General features: G+C 50.0%; 1 protein-coding gene across 3 annotated transcripts in view; it reads right to left on the bottom strand.

The window, feature by feature from the left end:
- Positions 1-618: 618 nt before the first annotated feature.
- The window catches only part of LOC119969304, a 66,164-nt gene continuing 47,341 nt past the window's right edge, over positions 619-19,441 (bottom strand). For all 3 annotated transcript variants that reach the window (XM_038802756.1, XM_038802754.1, XM_038802755.1), the window contains 2 exons: positions 9,619-10,035; positions 619-2,289 (listed from right to left, as the gene is read on the bottom strand). In XM_038802756.1, coding sequence (XP_038658684.1) covers positions 1,403-2,289; positions 9,619-10,035 — 1,304 coding nt within the window. In that variant the 3' untranslated portion in view covers positions 619-1,402. The remainder of the gene's footprint in view (positions 2,290-9,618; positions 10,036-19,441) is intronic.

The raw sequence follows: 19,441 nt of genomic DNA on the forward strand, positions 1-19,441 counted from the left end.
GAAAGGAGCTGTTGCAGTTCAGGCCTCGGGAAAGGAGCTGGACTGGTTCGGGCCTTGGGAAAGGAGCTGGTCCGGTTCGGGCCTTGGCAAAGGAGCTGGTCCGGTTCGGGTCTCGGGAAAGGAACTGGTGTAGTTCGGGGCTTGGGAAGGGAGCTAGTGAGGTTTGGACGTCGGGAAAGGAGCTGTTCGGGTTTGGCTCTCGGGAAAGGAGCTGGTCTGGTTCGGGCCTTGGGAAAGGAGCTGGTCCGGTTCGGGTCTCGGGAAAGGAACCGGTGCGGTTTGGGTCTCGGGAAAGGAGCTGGTGCGGTCTCTCTCTCTCTCTCTTATGTCTCTCACATTCACACATACGCTTCGTCCCTCACATTCACACATGCTCACATCTCTCACATTCACACACTCACTTCTCACATTCACACACAAGCTCACATCTCTCGCATTCACACTCGCGTCTCTTTCACATTCACGCACACTCTAATATTCACACACACGCTCGTGTCCCTCACATTCACACACGCTCACATCTCTCATTCACACACACGCCTCTCACATTCACACAAACGCTCACGTCTCACATTCATACACAAGTTCACATCTCTCACATTCACACACAAGCTCACGTCTCTCACATTCACACTCACGTCTCTCACATTCACACGCGCGTCTCTTACTTAAAGACCTCTCTACGACCCTATTTTACGTCTGTCCCAGCAGGTATAGTTTAAGACTGTCGCATTGGTACAGCTCCCAATTTACCCAATACTGGTAGCCAGTGTCGTGTTAACCGAAACCTATTTACGCCATATCAGTCTTTGAGACATGCAGTCACTTCTGTAATCTTATTTAACCTACGCCAATTCACTCATGGCTCAGGTAGTAAACCAGAGATGATTACCTTTGTGGTTCTGCTTTTTCATTTAGATCTGAGATACTCAAAATCCATAAACAGAGAATCTTTCCCAATCCTATCTATGTCATTGGTACCCACATGCATCACGACAACTGGAGCCTCCCCTTCCCATTGCAAATTCTTCTCTAGCCCTGGGCAGATGTCCCGAATCCTGGCACCGGGCAGGCAACCCAGCCATCTGGACTCCTGCTCTCGGCTGCAGAGAACTGTGTCTATCCCCCAAACCATACTGTACCCTGCTGCCACTACATTTCTATTTACTCCTTGAATACCTTCCTGTACATGGTGCCATGATCAATTTGCTGGCTGTTTGTGCAACAAAACTAGTAGCTGAAGTATTGGTTAAATGGCTGAAGGTCGGCCTGCGAGTAATTGGAATTTGGCACGAGGTCAAACCGAGAAGCTGCTTTTCAAGGGACACCCCAATCCGAATGACATATTTTACGACACAATATTCAGAAACCAAAGAGGGAGGCTTTCACGGCAATTTACAAGTCAGTGAGTGTCGGCATTTCTTTCCGCTTTTGCAGTGATTGTGTCGCCTTTGTATCGGAACCTGATTTCACACTCTGTATTCCATGAATTGATGAGGAAGCAGCAGCTTCCTATTTCTACAGTTCCACCACAACTTGGCACAATCCTCTCGACAACCTCCTTCAAACCTCCATCGGGATGATCCCGGAGCCAGGTTGTGCCAGCCAGGTTGGCAACCACTGTCCCAGCTTTCTCAGCATCCTGTTGCAAGCTGCCAGGCAGATTTGACAGCTTGTACAAGAGTGGCCGGTTGCACTGGAGGTATTGACCATCTCTGTAACCTCTGCACTGGAGCTGGATCAAAAAGGAGGCACGGTCAGAGGTGGAAAACTGGAACACCTGCTCTATTCCTTCGTCAATAGCCACAGGATCCCGCACACTCCGCACACCATAAAAGCTTGCATTGCACTGATACATGTGAACCTCTTCAAAAATAAATTGGAAGCAGTGTGTTTCATTGGTCTTCAAATATTCAGCTAAGGAAATTAAGGTGTCAGAATGAAGGCTCAGAAACAGAGGCTTATTGCATAAGAAGGGATCGAACTCAACCAGCGACAGGAGGCGCGCCTTCACACCAGAGTCAAAAGAACTGCATCCAAAGTCTTCAGTTGCCAAGATCCTTCTGAGTTCCTTTGCAACATTCTGTTTGTCCAAGCATCTTCCATGTTTTGATATCACCTCATTGGACTGATAGTCCTGGAGCCGTTGAAGAATGTCAGCAGTTTTCAGACAGATCTGTGTGAATTCTCCAGCTAGCAGCTCCCGGTTCCCACAATTTATCCTTTCCTCATTCACGGGCAGTATAGATTTGGGTTGAATCACTTTCAGAATGATCCTTGCTGGAAGTCCTGGAACAAACAGATATGGACTGAAATCTCAGGCAGCCAAATACAAGGTTACCGTCACAATTAATAAATTCTCCACCAGTCTGTACAATAAATAAGGACAGAAGCAAATTACTGCGGATGCTGGAATCTGAAACCAAAGAGAAAATGCTGGAAATCCAGCCTAAAATGAATGAATGAATGGGCTGTGATAGTCTGCTTCCATGGTTATCTGGTGAAGGAGAAGGTTTTGAACTGGGTGAGGCAGAAGCGAGATGTGAGGTGGGAAGGTGTCATTATACGTATGTATCAAGATATTATGGCGAAGTTGGCAATAAGGTGGGTGGCCTTTGATCACGTAAAGGCGGCGTTGTACAGCAGCAACCTGACGTTTGAAGTGGTCTACCGGGCGAAGCTGAGTGTCACTCACAATTCAAAAGACTTTTATTTTGAGATAGCAGAGGTGTTCGTGAAGTTAGAAGGACGGGGACTGAGAGGAGTTTGGATTTGGACTTTGATGATGTGGACTGGGATCTTTTTTCTTGGATTTTTTAAAACTGGTTTTGCTTCTTTTTTTTCTTTTTTGGTTTTTCTGATGTTGGGTGGGCTTGGAGGGTTTTGGGCATGGAGTGGGTTGGGTTGCTGATTGTGTTTCTGGGAGGAGGAGAGGCTCTGCCAGGGGTTATCTCGCTGGCAAATAAAGTTCGGCTTGTGAACAGGAGTGTGGTGGGGGCCTGGGCTATTGGAGCCTGAGTGGGCAAGTTTTGATGGGCCTGGGAGGTGTGAATGGTGGGGGGGATTTGATCGATACTGGGTGAGGTGTTTGCAAGAGGAAGTGGTTGGGAGGATTCTGGGAAGGGGGGGTTGTGGGTTGACGATGACTAAAGGAAGATGTGGGTCCCGTCGGGTGGGCGGGTCTGGAGTAGTGGTGTTGGTGGACAGAGAAGCCGGGGTGTTGGGGGGGGGGGGGGGGGGGGGGGGGGGGGGGGGGAGTTTGAGAGGGCTCAGTCAGAATGTTGACGTGGAACGTGTGAGGGTTTGGGGGGGGGGGGACCAGTGAAGAGAGCGCAAGTTTCCTTGTATTTGGAGAGTTTGAAAGCTGCTGTGGTGATGCTACAGCACACCCATCTGAGGTGAAGGACCAGATGAAGTTTAGGAAGGGATGGGTGAGCCAGGTATTTTACTCGTGTTTTGATAGTAGGGTTGGGGGTTGGCGATTCTGGTGGACAAGCGGGTGAGGTTCAAGATGGAGAAGGTGGTGGCAGATCAGGGATGTAGATACGTGACTGTAACGGATGTGTTTGGGGGGTGGGGGGAGGTTGGCGGTGTTGGTTAGCATGTATGTCCCCAATTGGGATGGCGCGGGGTTTGTGAAGAAAACGCTGGCTGCCAATCCTAGTTTGGAAACACATAGAACAGTACAACACAGAACAGGCCCTTCGGCCCTCGATGTTGTGCCGAGCTTTGTCCGAAACCAAGATCAAGCTATCCCACTCCCTGTCATTCTGGTGTGCTCCATGTGCCTATCCAATAACCGCTTTAAAGTTCCTAAAGTGTCCGACTCCACTATCACAGCAGGCAGTCCATTCCACACATAACCACTCTCTGAGTAAAGAACCTACCTTGAACATCCCTCCTATATCTCCCAACCCAAACCTTATAGTTATGCCCCCTTGTAACAGCTTCAACCACCCGAGGAAATAGTCTCTCAACGTCCATTCTCTGTCTTCTATGTGATAGCCAGTTACATTAATTGATTTTGGGTGGGGCTGGAGTACAGTGGTGGACCCAAAGGTGGACAGACATAGACATAGAATTTACAGTGCAGAAGGAGGCCATTCAGCCCATCGAGTCTGCACCGGCTCCTGGAAAGAGCACCCTACCCAAGGTTAACACCTCCACCCTATCCCCATAACCCAGCAACTCCACCCAACACTAAGGGCAATTTTGGACACTAAGGGCAATTTATCATGGCCAATCCACCTAACCTGCACATCTTTGGACTGTGGGAGGAAACCGGAGCACCCGGAAGAAACCCAAGCACACACGGGGAGGATGTGCAGACTCCGCACAGACAGTGACCCAAGCCGGAATCGAACCTGGGACCCTGGAGCTGTGAAGCAATTGTGCTATCCACAATGCTACCGTGCTGCCCTTAACAGGTGCCAGCTGCACTCGCTGACTCCTTCTGGGGGGGGGGGGGGGGGGGGGGGGGGGTCGTGGCTAAGGCGTTGGCAGGGTTTATGAGGGATTTGGGGGGACTGGCCCATGGAGATTTTTGCATCCGAGGCATCAGGAATATTCGTTTTTTTCGCCGGTGCATAAGGTGTTCTCGAGGATTGACTTTGTGGTGAGAAAGACACTGTTAGCTGGAGTTAAGAAGGCTGAGTATTTGGCAATTGTGATTTCAGACCATGCTCCACATTGGAAGGACATGGCCCTGGAGAAGTGGTTCACTCAAAAGCCAGGGTGGAGGCTGGATGTGGGATTGTTGGTGGACCAGAGTTTCTATGTTCGAATGGGGTAGGTGATCGAGGTATTTGTGGGGTTTAACTGTACTGGAGAGGTCTCGCCGTCGATGATTTGGAAGGCTCTGAAGGCAGTGGTAAGGGGGGAGGATATTTTGTTTAAGGCTAAGGTGAATAAATGGCAAGGAAAGAACGCTAACGATTGCTAGAAGAGATTCTGGAAGTAGATAGGAAGTATGTGGAGGTCCCGGACCTTTAAGTGAAGAGGAAGAAGCTGCAGGCCAGCTTTGATCTGTTGTCCACGGGGAAAGCAGTGCGTCAGCTGAGGGGTGAGTATGGGGAGAAGGTCAGCCGTATGTTGGCAGGTCAGCTCCGCAGGCAAGCTGCGGCGAGGAGATAATTTTGAGTTAGGGATAGGACGGGCAAGCTGGTGGTGACACCGGAGCTGATTCATAAGGTGTTTGAGGAGTTTTACAGAGACCAGAGGTCAGAGAATGAGCTGGAGAAAAGGAAGATTTTGGGGAACTTAGAGTGCCTTAAGGTGGGTGAGGTACAGAGGGCAGGGCTGTAGGGGTCGGTGGGGGAAGAAGAGGTGAAGGTGGAGATTGGGAGGATGTAGACATGGAAGGCAGTGGGGCCAGGTGGTTTCCCCATGGAATTCTATCAGAAATGTAAGGATCAGCTGGTGCTGTGGTTGAGGGGGGGGGGGGGGGGGGGGGGCATATCTCTACTGAATGTAGACGCTGAGCGCTGAGATATTGGAAAAAGTGCTGACGCTAAGGTTGGAGGCATGCCTACAAAGGATGATTGGGAAGGATCAGATGGGTTTGTTCAGCGCAGACAGCTGCGGTTGAATGTGTGATAGTTTCTGAATGTGGTGCTTTCTCCGTCAGAAGGAAAGGATTTGGAGGTGATGGTGGCATTAGAAGCAGATCAAGTGTTTAATCGGGTGAAGTGGAGCTATCTGATCGCGATGTTGAGAAGTTTACGATGGGGCCTAAGTTTGTGGCATGGGTAAAAATGCTGCAAAAGGTCTGATGGCGTGTGTGCATACAAACGATATGAAATCACAGTATATTCTGTTGCATCAGGGAACGAGGCAGGGATGCCCCATGTCCCCCTCTTCTGTTTGCATTGGCAATAGAGCTCTTGGCCATTGTGCTGTGGAGCTCAAAGTTGTGGAAGAGGATAGTGAGGGGGGTGGGGGTGGAGCATATGTTGTCCTTGTACGCGGATAATCTGTTGTTATACATTTCTGAGCCGGGCTCCTCAGTAGGGGGTCATAATGGGTTTGCTTTAAAGATTTGGGGTGTTTTCGGGGTAAAAGCTAAATTTGGGGAAAAGTATTTTGTGGTATCCACTCCAGGGACGGCGGTTGCTGCAGGTGGGAGTTGCCATTCCGTGTGGCAGCGTCTCATTTTAGGTAGATGGGGGTGCAGGTGGCTCGGGATTGGGCATGTTTTTGGAAATTGAATTTTTCGAGCTAGGTTGGGAGGGTGAAAGCAGATTTGATGAGGTGGATACTCTTTCCCTGTGTTGGAAGTCGGGTGCAGGCAGTTAAGATGAACATTTTGTTGTGTTTTTTGTTTTTATTTCAGTGCCTGTCGGTCTTTTTGCCCAAGGCGTATTTCGAGGGCGTGGATAGACTGGTTTCTTCGTTCTTTTGGGTGGGAAAGGTGGTCAGGAGAAGGAAGATGGTACTTCTGAGGGGATGGTATGGCCGGGGACCTAATGGAGTTCTTATCACTAGAGAAGGTGACATTTGCCCTAAAGGGGAGCGAATGATGGGTTGCACAAGTGTTGGGGTTTGTTCATTTTGCATTTTGGAGAGCAGTTAAGGGAGGGAGGGTCTTCTTGTGTTGGGGGTTTAATATATTGGGTATGTTTTTGTTATTGTAAAATGCTGAAAATTGGAAAAAATACTTTTTAAAAAATAGAAGGAAAGAGACGTGAAGAATTCAGGAGGGAGTTTCAGAGCTTAGAATTTAAAAAATAAATTTAGAGCACCTATTCATGTTTTTTCCAATTCAGGGGCAATTTAACGCGGCTAATTCACCTACCCTACACATCATTGGATTGTAGAGGCGAAGCCCACGCAGACACGGGGAGAATGTGCAAACTCCACACGGACTGTGACTCGGGGCCAGGATTGAATCCGGGTCCTCAGAGCCGTGAGGCAGCACTGTTAACCACTGCGCAACCGTGCCGCCCGAGAGTTTAGCAGTTAATGAGGTATTGGAGTTGGAGAAGGTTACAAAAGGATGAGACTGTGGAGGAACGTGGAAACAATGTTGAGAATTTTAAAATTGAGTGTTGCTGAACCAATGTGAGTACAGGGGGAATGGGAACAGGTGGGCAAACAAGATATGTTCAGCAGAGAGTTGGATGCGCTCAGATTGATGGAAAGCGCAAGTTGGAAGGCTTGCCAGGAGAATAATCAATTTTGTCAGTAATTAAAGCCACTTACATTGCCTTTTCAGCAGCAGATAATCTGAGACAAGGGTGGAGGCCAGCAACATTGCAGAGATGGAAGTAGGTTGTTTCGGTGATAGAACATAGAATCCTGACAGTGCAGGAGGCCCTTCGGCCCATCGAGTCTGCACCAACACTCTGAAAGAGCATCCTACCTAGGTCCACTCCCCCGCCCTATCCCCATAACCCCACCTAACCTGCATATCGTTGGACACTAAGGGGCAATTTAGCACGGCCAATTCACCTAACCTGCACATCTTTGGCTGTAGACGATATGGGAGCGGAAGCTCAAGCTCGGGGTCAAGTAGAATGGTTGAGAACAGGCTGGTTCAGCCTCAGGCAGTTGTCAGGAGAGGGATGGGATCGATGGCTAAGGAATAGACTTTCTGGAGGGACACTGAAGATAATGGTTTTGGTTGTCCTAATTAATAGAAGAAAAAATGCTGATCTAGAGACTGTGGAAGGATTAAGGGAGGTGGTGATGTTGGTGCCATCAGTGGTATATATAGAACCTGACATTGTGCTTTTGGATGATGTTGCTGGGGGCGGCATGTAGAAATAAGTGAGGGCCAAGGATAGATTCTTGGGGGATGCCAGAGGTAACAGTGCAGAATCAGGAAGAGAAATAATTGAAGGCCTTGTATGGATAGATATGAATAGAACCACAGCCTGAAATCTATTCTCCTCGCAACGGGTCCTGAGGCCAAGGGTGTTAGGGAGCAGCGTCACATAGACGGGTTCCCTCTAGCACTCTGCCCACCCCCCAACCACATGTGATTTTACTGTGGGGCAGGCAGGGATTAGGACAGAAAGCCCTCCCTTGCCCTACTAAGGCCCTTAAATGACCACCCTCAATTTTCAGGCCGTCGGGCACCCTATTACTGATGGTGGAAAATAGAGAAAGTTCTCATCTTTGTTCTCGGCGGGGGTGGGGGGGAGCTCCGTCAGGAGACCTCTTATGACTGAGGGCACCCTCCCTTCATGGACAGGAGATCGCTGGATCTCCCTATCCACCAACAACGAGTTCACCCCCACCCCACCCCCCACCCACTGCTGCAGTACCTATTCCAGCCACTGCAGCACTGTACCTGATGGTGTGCTGTCGGCTTCAAGGCAGGACTTTCTTCCCTGTGAAATCCCATCTGCTGTCAATCAGCACTAATTTAAGCGTGAAATGGCAGTGGGCAATCTGTGGGAATACAGCCTGCTTCCATTACAGACAATAAGTAGCATTGTAATGCCTGCCATTCGGTCCTCCCAGCACTGGTGGTGCTGAGCCAAGTCATTCACACGACCTGCTATTTTGTTTCGTTGTTCTTAAAAAAAAGGTAGTTATTAAAATTCTTTAGTTTACATAATTTCATTCATTTGTTCAACCACCACCACATGCCATAGTGACTGGCTCCTGTTCGCCCAACTTGATCCTCACTGCCAATCCCAGCTCCAATTGCATTTTTTAATATATTGTTCCCAGATTTCCTCATGACTGGGGGAACCCAAACTCCAGGCCCCCTTCTTCAATTAAAGCTTCCACTCGGGGGAATTTCCCCTGCAGCTCAACCCACTGCGGGGGACTCCACTATCCGTGTTCTCCAACACATGACCACCTCAAAGTTGCAACTGCTCATCCTCCGAGACCCCTCACTTGCCCCAGTGCATCAGTACACATACCCTGCCCCTTCTCTACTCCTGACCCCCACTGTCCTTCTTGCCAAATTCCTGGATCTAAATCTTGCACTCCCTTAATCTCCCATCACAATTCTGCTGACAAATCATTGTCCCCATATCCCTTCTCTCCAAAACCTGAGGCCAAAGCCCCACCGGATACAGAAAGGGTAGCTGACAGCAGAATATCTCCTTTGTACATCTTTAAGAGAATGAAATAAAGATTTGCATCCACGTTGTGCTTGCCACAACCTCAGATGTCTCAAAGCACTTTAAAGCCAATCAGGTAGTTTTGAAGTGTAGTCACTGATGTAAAATAGAAAATGTGGCAGCCAATTTGTATACAGTACAATCCCAGAAACAATAACGAGATAAAAATCAGATAATCTGATCTGCTTTAGTCATGTTGAAGGATAAATATCGGCCAGGATACTGTGTGGAATGTCCCTGCTCTTTTTCCAGATGGTACTATGAGATCTTTTATGTCCACCTATATAGGCAAATGGAGACTTTGTTTAATATCACATCCAGAAGACTCAACTTCGACAGTGCTACATTCCCTCAGTCCTACACTGGAGGGTCAGACTAGTTTATGTGTTAACTTTCTGGTTCAGGCAAGATTGCTACCACTGCACTTCAGTTGATTCAATGATATTGGACTGTTAGAAAGACTGGAATATAGACTGGTTTGTTACGGGAACATTACTTCCTTCCTAAAGACAGCTTTTGGAAGGAACCTCCTCATTACCTTTAAAGCTGGTAATTCGTTTCACTGCTCGTGGGTGGCAACGATAAACACCACTCCGGACAGGAACTGCATCAAATTCCAGTGAGTCCACAAAAGGGAAAAGATCTCTGACAAGCTGCGCAGTAAATGGAATGCTCCTGCAGAAGGTTTCAACTGTTCCCTCTGTCCACAGCTCGGCCAGTTCCTTGAGGATTGTCACATCCACACGGCCATTCCTTTGCAGCCTCTGGAGGCATCCCATGACATCCAGGGTTGATACCTCGGAAGCGTCTTCTTCTACTTCAGCCAGGCAGTCCCTCAGAATGAAAAGACAGATGCTGCTGAAGTGCCGAGTGGATTCTTCGCCATGGTGACAATCGTCCAGCCCACTTTGAAGAAGTTTCAACAACAATGCCGCTCGTCGTGACAGGAACAAACCTGAGGAGGGGAACAAAGAACAGCAGAGTCCATCACCCTGAATAAACTTGCCAGCATTTCTGATGCATGGAGATGCAGTTGGTTCAATGGAGTAAAACTCCTATCATCTGTGATGCTACACAGTGCCCGCAGGGAATGGCCATCATGAAATTATGAGCAGTCAGCCCATGGCTAGCCTTCCACTGAAGGTAGTGGAAGCTCTGATCTTGCCATTGTGCGATGTGTGCTACAGGTGGCATTTGCGGGAGTTTTAACCCATTGTACATTCTGCTGTTGCCTTGAGTGTTAGATTGTACAGGCAGCACGGTAGCATAGTGGTTAACACTGTGGTTTTATAGCACCAGGGTCCCAGGTTCGATTCCCTGCTGGGTCACTGTCAGTGCGGAGTCTGCACGTTCTCCCCGTGTCTGTGTGCGTTTCCTCCGGGCGCTCCGGTTTCCTCCCATTGTCCAAAGACGTGCAGGTTAAGTGGATTGGCCATGCTAAATTGCCCTTAGTGTCCAAAAAGGTTAGGAGGAGTTATTAGGTTCGGGGGATAGGGTGGAAGTGAGGGCTTAACTGGGTCGGTGCAGACTTGATGGGCCGAATGGCCTCCTTCTGCACTGTATGTTCCATTACAGAATTCCAAAATACTGTAGTTTCCTTCAGTACATTAAACATACAAATAGAGTGAGGGATTCCAGACAATTTCCGCCTAATAATTTCAACTTGTGTTGGATATTACAGGATCTGGGAGTTCTGAAAGTCTTTTATTGGGTAAATTCAGTATTCCCAGCAAGGTATTAAGAGGCTTTCAGCAAGATAGCAAGCAGAAAAAGAGGTGGGTGGGAAGAGAGTTAATGTTTCAGGTCAATTACCTTTTGACAGACCTGGAAAAGGGAAGAGATGTTAGCAGGTTTCTACAAGTACTGAGGTAGGTACCGATGGCAACAGAGGAAAGAACACAAGGTGTAAGGTTTGTTCCCTGTTTAGTTCCTTATTCCCCTTTTATTTTTTTCAACATTTTTGATCCATGGAGATTAATGGACCTACAACTTTAAGGCACAAATTGGAAGTGGCCTGTGCCTTTAAATTCAAGCAGAGGATTGCAGTAGCAGGAGAGATCAGTGATGACTTGATTTGATTGATTTAGCTGATGGCCAATATATTGCCCAAAACGGGCAGTGCTCTGCCTGGTAACAGTGAAGATTGGTTCTGATCACATTATTAGACTTTTCAGTGTCACAAGGCTTGCATTTGTGTTTCACTTTTGATGCTGCAGTCTGGATGGAGGAATCTAACCAACTCATTCCAGGAATATCCAGTTAATCCTCACCAAAAGGTTACTGTGAGAACTACATCTCTCTCCATAAAAGGCAAGCAGAATCCAGAATCTGCTAACTCTCTATAAGAACTGGCTGATGTGAAGCCAGAGGTTTCTCCTGGAAAAGCCGTGAGTAAGGTATACTGCTGATGCTGCAAAGAAGACCATTACCAGCTGTAGACCAGAGACTTTAATCCACACTCATACAAATTATTGGTTAATTCACTTGTGTTGTGACTCTGGGGCATGTGGGCTGGAATTAATCACACACTTGCCCAGAGTGGCGTTACAAAGGGAAGATCTGTGACAGGCCGGAGAGACTAAGTGACAAAATAAGATCTTAGGAAATAGGAACAGGATTTGGCCATTTGCCCTCTCAAGCCTTTTTCGCCATTTGATAAGTTAATGGCTGATCTGATATGATCTTAATTCCACTCTCCTGCCTGTCCCCCATAACCCTGGACTCCCTTGTCGATCACAAATCTGTATAATTCAGCCTTGAATAGATTCAATAACGCAGCCTCCACTTCTCTCTGGAAAAGAGAATTCCAAAGGCTAATAATCCTCAGAGAAGAAATTCCTTTTGCCCTCCATCATAAAAAGGAGACCCCTTATTTTAAACTGTGCTTCCTAGTTCTACATTCTCCCATGACAGCAAACATCCTTTCTGCATCCACCCTGTCAAGCCCCATCAGGATCTTATGTTTCAATAAGATCACCTCTCATTCTACTAAACTCCAATGAATGTTTATCCAACCTGCTCAACCTTTCCTCATATAACAACCCCTTTTTCCTGGAATCAGCCTCGTGAAACATCTTTCCTCGAGTAAGGACACCAAAACTGTACACGGTACTCCAAGTACGGTCTAACCAATGATCTGTTCAGTTTTTGGAAGACTTCCTGACTTTCTTTTTGTTTTATAAATAATTTTTATTCAAAATTTTCCACATATTTTCAACAACAAACAAACCCCCCCCTTACAAAAATAAGAGAAACAACAAAAAATGCATAAATAAACAGAGTATAGCTATATCACACATTCCCCCCAGGCTAAACGATAAACGATAATAAATACAATAAGAAACCCCCCCCTCCCCCCCCGGGTTGCTGCTGCTGCTGACCATCTCCTAACGCTCTGCTAGAAAGTCTAGGAACGGTTGCCACCGCCTGAAGAACCCTTGCACGGATCCTCTTAAGGTAAATTTTACCTTCTCTAATTTAATAAACCCTACCATGTCGCTGATCCAGGCTTCCACACTTGGGGGCCTTGCATCCTTCCACTGCAACAGAATCCTCCGCCGGGCTACCAGGGATGCAAAGGCCAGAATACCGGCCTCTTCTGCTTCCTGCACTCCCGGCTCGTCCGATACCCCAAATATTGTGAGCCCCCAGCTCGGCTTAACCCGGGTGTTCACCACCTTCAACACCGTCCTCGCAACCCCCCTCCAGAACACATCCAGGGCTGGGCATGCCGAGAACATGTGGGCGTGGTTTGCCAGGCTCCCCGAAAACCTCACACACCTGTCCACTACCCCAAAAAACCGACTCAGCCTTGCCCCAGTCATGTGGGCCCTGTGCAGAGCCTTAAATTGTATCAGGCTTAGCCTGGCGCAAGAGGAGGAAGAATTTACCCTACCCAGGGCGTCCACCCACGTACCCTCGTCTATCTCCTCCCCAAGCTCCTCCTCCCATTTACCTTTTAGCTCCTCCACAGAGGCCTCCTCCTCCTCCTGCATCTCCTGGTAAATCGCCGACACCTTGCCCTCTCCAACCCACGCCCCCGAGGGCACCTATTCTGGATCCTGCAGCGGGAATACCCTCACCTACCGTCTTATGAACGCCCTTACCTACATGTACCTGAAGGCATTTCCAGGGGGGCAGCCCAAATTTTTCCTCCAACGCCCCAAGGCTCACAAACGTCCCGTCTATAAACAGGTCCCGCATCCTTCTAATACCTACCCTGTGCCAGCTCAGGAACCCCCCATCCATTCTGCCCGGGACAAACCGATGGTTCTCTCGGATCGGGGACCACACCGAAGCCTCTACCTTCCCCCTGTGGTGTCTCCATTGCCCCCAAGTTTTGAGGGACGCCGCCACCACTGGACCCGTGGTGTACCTTGTCGGCGGGAGCGGCAGCGGTGCCGTCACCAGCGCCCTCAGGCTCGTGCCCACACAGGACGCCATCTCCAGCCTCTTCCACACCGACCCCTCCCCCTCCATTACCCACCTGTATATCATCGCCACGTTGGCAGCCCAGTAGTACCCGCATAGATTAGGCAACGCTAGCCCTCCTCTGTCCCTGCTCCGCTCCAGAAACACCCTTCTCACCCTCGGGGTCTTCTTCGCCCATACAAACCCCATAATGATCCTGCTGACCAACTTAAAAAAGGCACTAGTAGTGGGCCCAGCAGGTCCATATACTTCCTGTAAAATTCCACCAGGAACCCATCAGGCCCCGGTGCCTTCCCCGTCTGCATATTCGCCAGTCCCTTAGCCAGTTCCTCCAGCCCTACCGGTGCCCAAGCCCCGCCACCTGCCCCTCCTCTACCCTCGGGAACCTCAGCCGGTCCACAAACAGGCGCATCCCCCCCTCCTGTGTTCCCCCCTTTATCTCTAACTCCCCCGATCTCCCTCGCTGCCTCCCGCTTCCGAAGCTGGTGTGCCAGCATCCGGCTAGCCTTCTCACCGTATTCATACACCGCCCCTTGCGCCTTCCTCCACTGTACCTCCGCCTTCTTGGTAGTCAATAGGTCGAACTCAGCCTGGAGGCTTTGTCGCTCCTTGAGTAGTCCCTCCTCGGGGACCTCTGCGCACCTCCTATCTACCCTTACCATCTTCCCCACCAGCCTCTCCCTCCCTCTCCTCTCCTTCCCCTCCTTGTGGGCCCTAATGTAGATTAGCCCTCCCCTGATCACCGCCTGCAGCACGTCCCAGACCACCCCTACCTGCACCTCCCCATTATCGTTGACCTCCAGGTATCTTTCTATGCACCCCCGGATCCGTCCACTCGCCTCTTCATCCACCAACAACCCCACCTCCAGGTGCCACAACGGGCGCTGGTCCCTCTCCTCCCCAAGCTCAAGGTCCACCCAGTGCTGGGCATGGTCAGAGATGGCTACGGCAGAATACTCCGTGTCCTCCACCATCGGAATCAGCGCCCTGCTCATCACGAAAAGTCAATCTGGGAGTAGGCTCTATGGACGTGGGAAAATAATGAGAATTCCCTGGCCCCCGGCATAACAGACCTCCATGGGTCCACTCCTCTCATCTGGTCCATAAACCCCCTCAACACCTTGGCCGCCGCCGGCCTCCTACCCATCCTGGACCTAGAGCGGTCCAATGCGGGATCCAATACCGTATTGAAGTTCCCCCCCCATTATCAAGCTCCCCGACTCCAGGTCCGGGAACCGGCCAACTTGCACCGCATAAACCCGGCATCGTCCCAGTTCGGGGCATACACATTCACTAAGACCACCCGCACCCCCTGCAGCTTACCACTCACCATCTCGTACCTACCTCCATTCTCTGCCACAATGCTCAGCACCTCAAACGACACCCGCTTCCCCACCAAAATCGCCACCCCTCGATTCTTTGCGTCCAACCCCGAATGGAAGACCTGCCCTACCCACCCCTTTGTCAGCCTAACCTGGTCTGCCACCCTCAGGTGCGTCTCCTGGGGCATGACCACATCTGCCTTCTGTTCCTTCAGGTGCGCGAACACACAGGTCCTCATGACCGGCCCGTTCAGGCCTCTCACATTCCAAGTTATCAGCCAGATCAGGGGGCTACCCGCCCCCGGACCCGGACCCCCCCCCCCCCCCCCCCCCCCCCCCAGCTCCCCCACTGATTAGCCATCACACTTTCTAGGCCAGCTACGTGGCCGCGTCTCCCGCACTCTCCGTTCCCCCCAGCGGCAGACCCCCGCCCCGACTCTCTCTACAGACTCCAGCTCCCCCTTGGCCATTGCAGCAGCAACCCAGTTCCCCCCCCACCTCCCCCGCTAGGTCCCCCCCAGCTGCGTTGCTCCCCCAATAGCACTCCTGTACGTCAGCTGACTCCTGCTGACCCCGGCCGCTCCCGCCACTCCATCGACCCCCCAGTGTGAGAATCTCCCCTCCCCCCTCCTGTCCATCAGCGGGCGCTCCTCTCCGACACCACTCTTCCCCTCGACCCCACTCCCTTCCTCCCCTAGCGCAGGAAAAAGCCCGCGCTTTCCACCAAGCCGGCTCCGCCCCCTCTGGCGCAGCTCCCTTTGACGGCCTAATCCCCTCTCCCGTCCCCCCCAACGGGGGCCCCTCTTCCAACCACCGACGCCCACACTCTCACCAAACCCCCACTACAAACCAAAAAGAAGAGAAAAAGCAGTACCAAACAGAACAGAACATCCCCCCAAAACACAACAATCACATCAATCCCCTCTCGACGTCCCCTCACCACCGACCCTCAATCCGAGTCCAACTTTTCGGCCTGGATAAAGGTCCACGCTTCTTCCGGCGTCTCAAAGTAGTGTTGGCGGTCCTTGAACGTGACCCACAGTCGCGCCGGTTGCAACATTCCAAATTTCACCCCCTTCCGATGCAGCGCCACCTTAGCCCGATTGTACCCGGCCCTCTTCTTGGCCACCTTCGCGCTCCAGTCCTGGTATATCCAGACCTCTACATTCTCCCACCTGCTGCTCCGCTCTTTCTTTGCCCATCTTAGGACACACTCCCTGTCCACAAAGCGGTGGAACCGCACAAGCGCCGCCCGCGGCGGCTCGTTGGGCTTGGGCCTCCTCGCCAGGACTCGATGGGCCCCTTCCAGCTCCAGGGGCCCTGGGAAGGCCCCTACGCCCATCAGCGTGTTCAGCATCGTGACCACGTATGCTCCGACATCCGACCCCTCCACCCCCTCCGGGAGACCCAGGATCAGCAAGTTCTTCCTCCTCGACCGATTCTCCATGTCCTCGAACTTCGCCTGCCATTTCTTATGCAGCGCCTCGTGCACCTCTACCTTCAGCGCCGGGCCCAAGATCTCGTCCTCGTTCTCAGAGGCCTTTTGCCGCACCTCCTGGTTCTCCGCCCCTAGGGCCTTCTGTGTCTCGAGCAGCTTGTCAATCGAAGCCCTCATCGGCTCCATCAGCTCTGCCTTCAGCTCCGTGAAGCAGCGCTGGAGAAACCCCTGCTGCTCCTACGACCACTACGCCCATGCTGCCTGGTCTCCACCCGCTGCCATCTTGTTTTCCTCCCTCGCACTTTTCGCTGCTCCAAATCTACTTTTTTCACCGCTCCAGTCTTGGTCCAATCCATACAGTGCCGGGGAAATATTGCTGTCACCTTCCCACACTGGGAATCGTCGAACAAATGCCGTTGGGGGCCCTAAAAAGAGACCAAAAGTCAATTTCTGGCGGGAGCTGCCGAACGTGCGACTTAGCTCCACATAGCCGCAACCGGAAGTCCGACTTCCTGACTTTCATACCCCATCCTCTTTGCCGTAAAGGCCAACATTCAATTTCCAAAGAAACCATAGAATCCCTACAGTGCAAAAGGAGGCTATTCGGCCCATCACATCTGAACCCTATCTTGGCCCACTCCCCTGTCCTATCCCCCGAATCGCACCAAAACGGTACATCCCTGTACTCTAAGGGGCAATTTTAGCATGTCCAATCACCTAACCTGCATATCTTTGAATTTCCTAACTTTCCCTTCCTAATTATATGCTGTACCTGCATATATGGGCAGCACAGTAGCACTGGTTAACACTGTTGTTTCACAGCGCCATGGACCCAGGTTCGATTCCCAGCTTGGGTCACTGTCTGTGCGGAGTCTGCACTTTCTCCCTCTGTCTGTGGGTTTCCTCCGGGTGCTCCAGTTTCTTCCCACAAGTCCCGAAAGACGTGCTTATTAGGTGAATTGGACATTCTGAATTCTCCCTCAGTGCACCCGAACAGGCACCGGACTGTGGCAACTAGGGGCTTTTCACAGTAACTTCTGTGCAATGTTGATGTATGCCTACTTGTGACACTATTAAACATTATTATTATTCATGTTTTGTGATTCCTCCATTTTTATTTGAATGCAGATAACATTTGTAAAAAGAACCTTTAATTCTGTCTTTTTACCATTTTTTCCCTACTTGGACCTTATTTGCTGGTGCGCTCTTATGTTCGTGCGTCCCTTCCTGTCACACTCTGGTTGTGATTACCCTCATTCCTACCCTGCACTGTTGCCTTGTCCTTTCCCTTCAACTTTCTAAATCTACCCTCACATGAACCTTCTCCACCGATATTTTAGTTTAAAGTCCTTTTGCCAGCCCGAGTAAGACTATTCACCAGTATGCGGATCCCTGTGCGGTTCCAGTGAATGTCATCCAATTGGTACAACTCCCACTTTACCCAGTGCTGCTGTCGTGCCTCTTTTCTTCCACACCGATCTATGAGCCAAGTTTTCAGCTCTCTGATGGCGATGAGTCTTGAGGCAGTGTAAATGGGAAGTAGAATAATCACCAACAGCTGCCATCTTAAAACAAATTGTTGAACACAGTGTTGAGTCTGGAAGGCTATAAAGCACCTAATCAAAATATGAGGTGCTGCTCTTTGAGTTTCCACTGAGACTCATTGAAAACCGACAAGGGGCTGAGGACAGTGAGGTCACAGTGAGAATGGGGCAAGGATCAAAGAGTTATTGAGGCCTACAGCACAGAAAAAGCCCTTCGGTCCATCATGTCTGCACCAGTCAAAAACCACCTAAGTATTCTAATCCCATTTTCTAGCACTTGGCCTTGTATGCCTTTGCATTGCAAGTGCACACAAAATACTTCTTAAATGTTAGGAGGGTCTCTGCTTCCAACACTCTTTCAGGCAGTGAGTTCCAGATTCCCACCACCCTCTCGGTGAAAAAGGTTTCCCTCACATCCACTCTAAACCTCCTGCCCTTTACCTTAAATTTATGCCGCCTGGTCATTGATCTCTCCACCAAGGAGAAAAGTTTCTTCCTGTCTACTCTATCTATGCCCCTCATACTTTTATACACATCGATCGGGTTCCACCTCAGTCTCTTCTAATCAAAGGAAAACCACCCCACTCTCTCCAATCTCTCTTCATAGCCAAACTCCAGCCCAGGCAACATCCTGGTAAATCTCTGCACCCTTTCCAGTGCTAGCACATCCCTCCTCTCATGTGGAATCCAGAATTGCACACAATACTATAGCTGTGGCCTAACCAAAATTTATACAGTTCCAGCATAAACTCCTTGCTCTTAAACTATAGTGGGATGGGATAGCGTGTAGAATTAAAATAACAGGCAACCAGAAGCTCAGGATTATGCTTGTGGACCAAATGGAGGTATTCCACAAAGTAGTCAGCCAATCTGCTTTGGGTCTCCCAAAATACGCAAGACCCCCATGTGAGCAGTGAATACAGTATGCATATATAGTGAATACAGTACACTACTGTAGCAAATACAGAATACTGAACTGAAAGTATAAGCAAATCATTGTTTCCCCTGGGAGGAATGATTGGAGCCCTGGTAAGTTAGGAAATGAAAATGAAATGAAAATCGCTTATTGTCACGAGTAGGCTTCAACGAAGTTACTGTGAAAAGCCCCTAGTCGCCACATTCCGGCGCCTGTCCGGGGAGGCTAGTACGGGAATCGAACCATGCTGCTGGCCTGCTTGGTCTGCTTTAAAAGCCAGCGATTTAGCCGAGTGAGCTAAACCAGCCCCTGGAGGAGCAGGTAAGAGGGTTTCTCATCTCCCACCTCACTGGACGCAACATTGCACTGTCACCCCGAGGGTCATGTAACCTCTCCCGCCTTCCAACCTATCACAGGCCACTTCTTTTGTCCATTTCCCTTCCCCCGAGTCCGTACTTAGTTCAAACCTGTCAGTTCTCTCATTTTTAACCAATTCTGATGAAAGGTTATTGACTATGTTTCACTCCCTCACATACTGCTGATCTGATGACTATTTACGGCATTCTCTGTTTTTAACCTCAGCAGTATTTTGTACATGGCTAGAGAACTGGTAGGCTGCTAATGTTATGTCACAATTCAAGAACAGGGAAAGGAATAAACAAGGAGATTACAGCCGACCATTGGATCCTGATAACAACCCCATCACCATT

The sequence above is a fragment of the Scyliorhinus canicula genome, chromosome 7, assembly GCF_902713615.1.
Source record: "Scyliorhinus canicula chromosome 7, sScyCan1.1, whole genome shotgun sequence".
Classification (NCBI taxonomy): domain Eukaryota; kingdom Metazoa; phylum Chordata; class Chondrichthyes; order Carcharhiniformes; family Scyliorhinidae; genus Scyliorhinus; species Scyliorhinus canicula.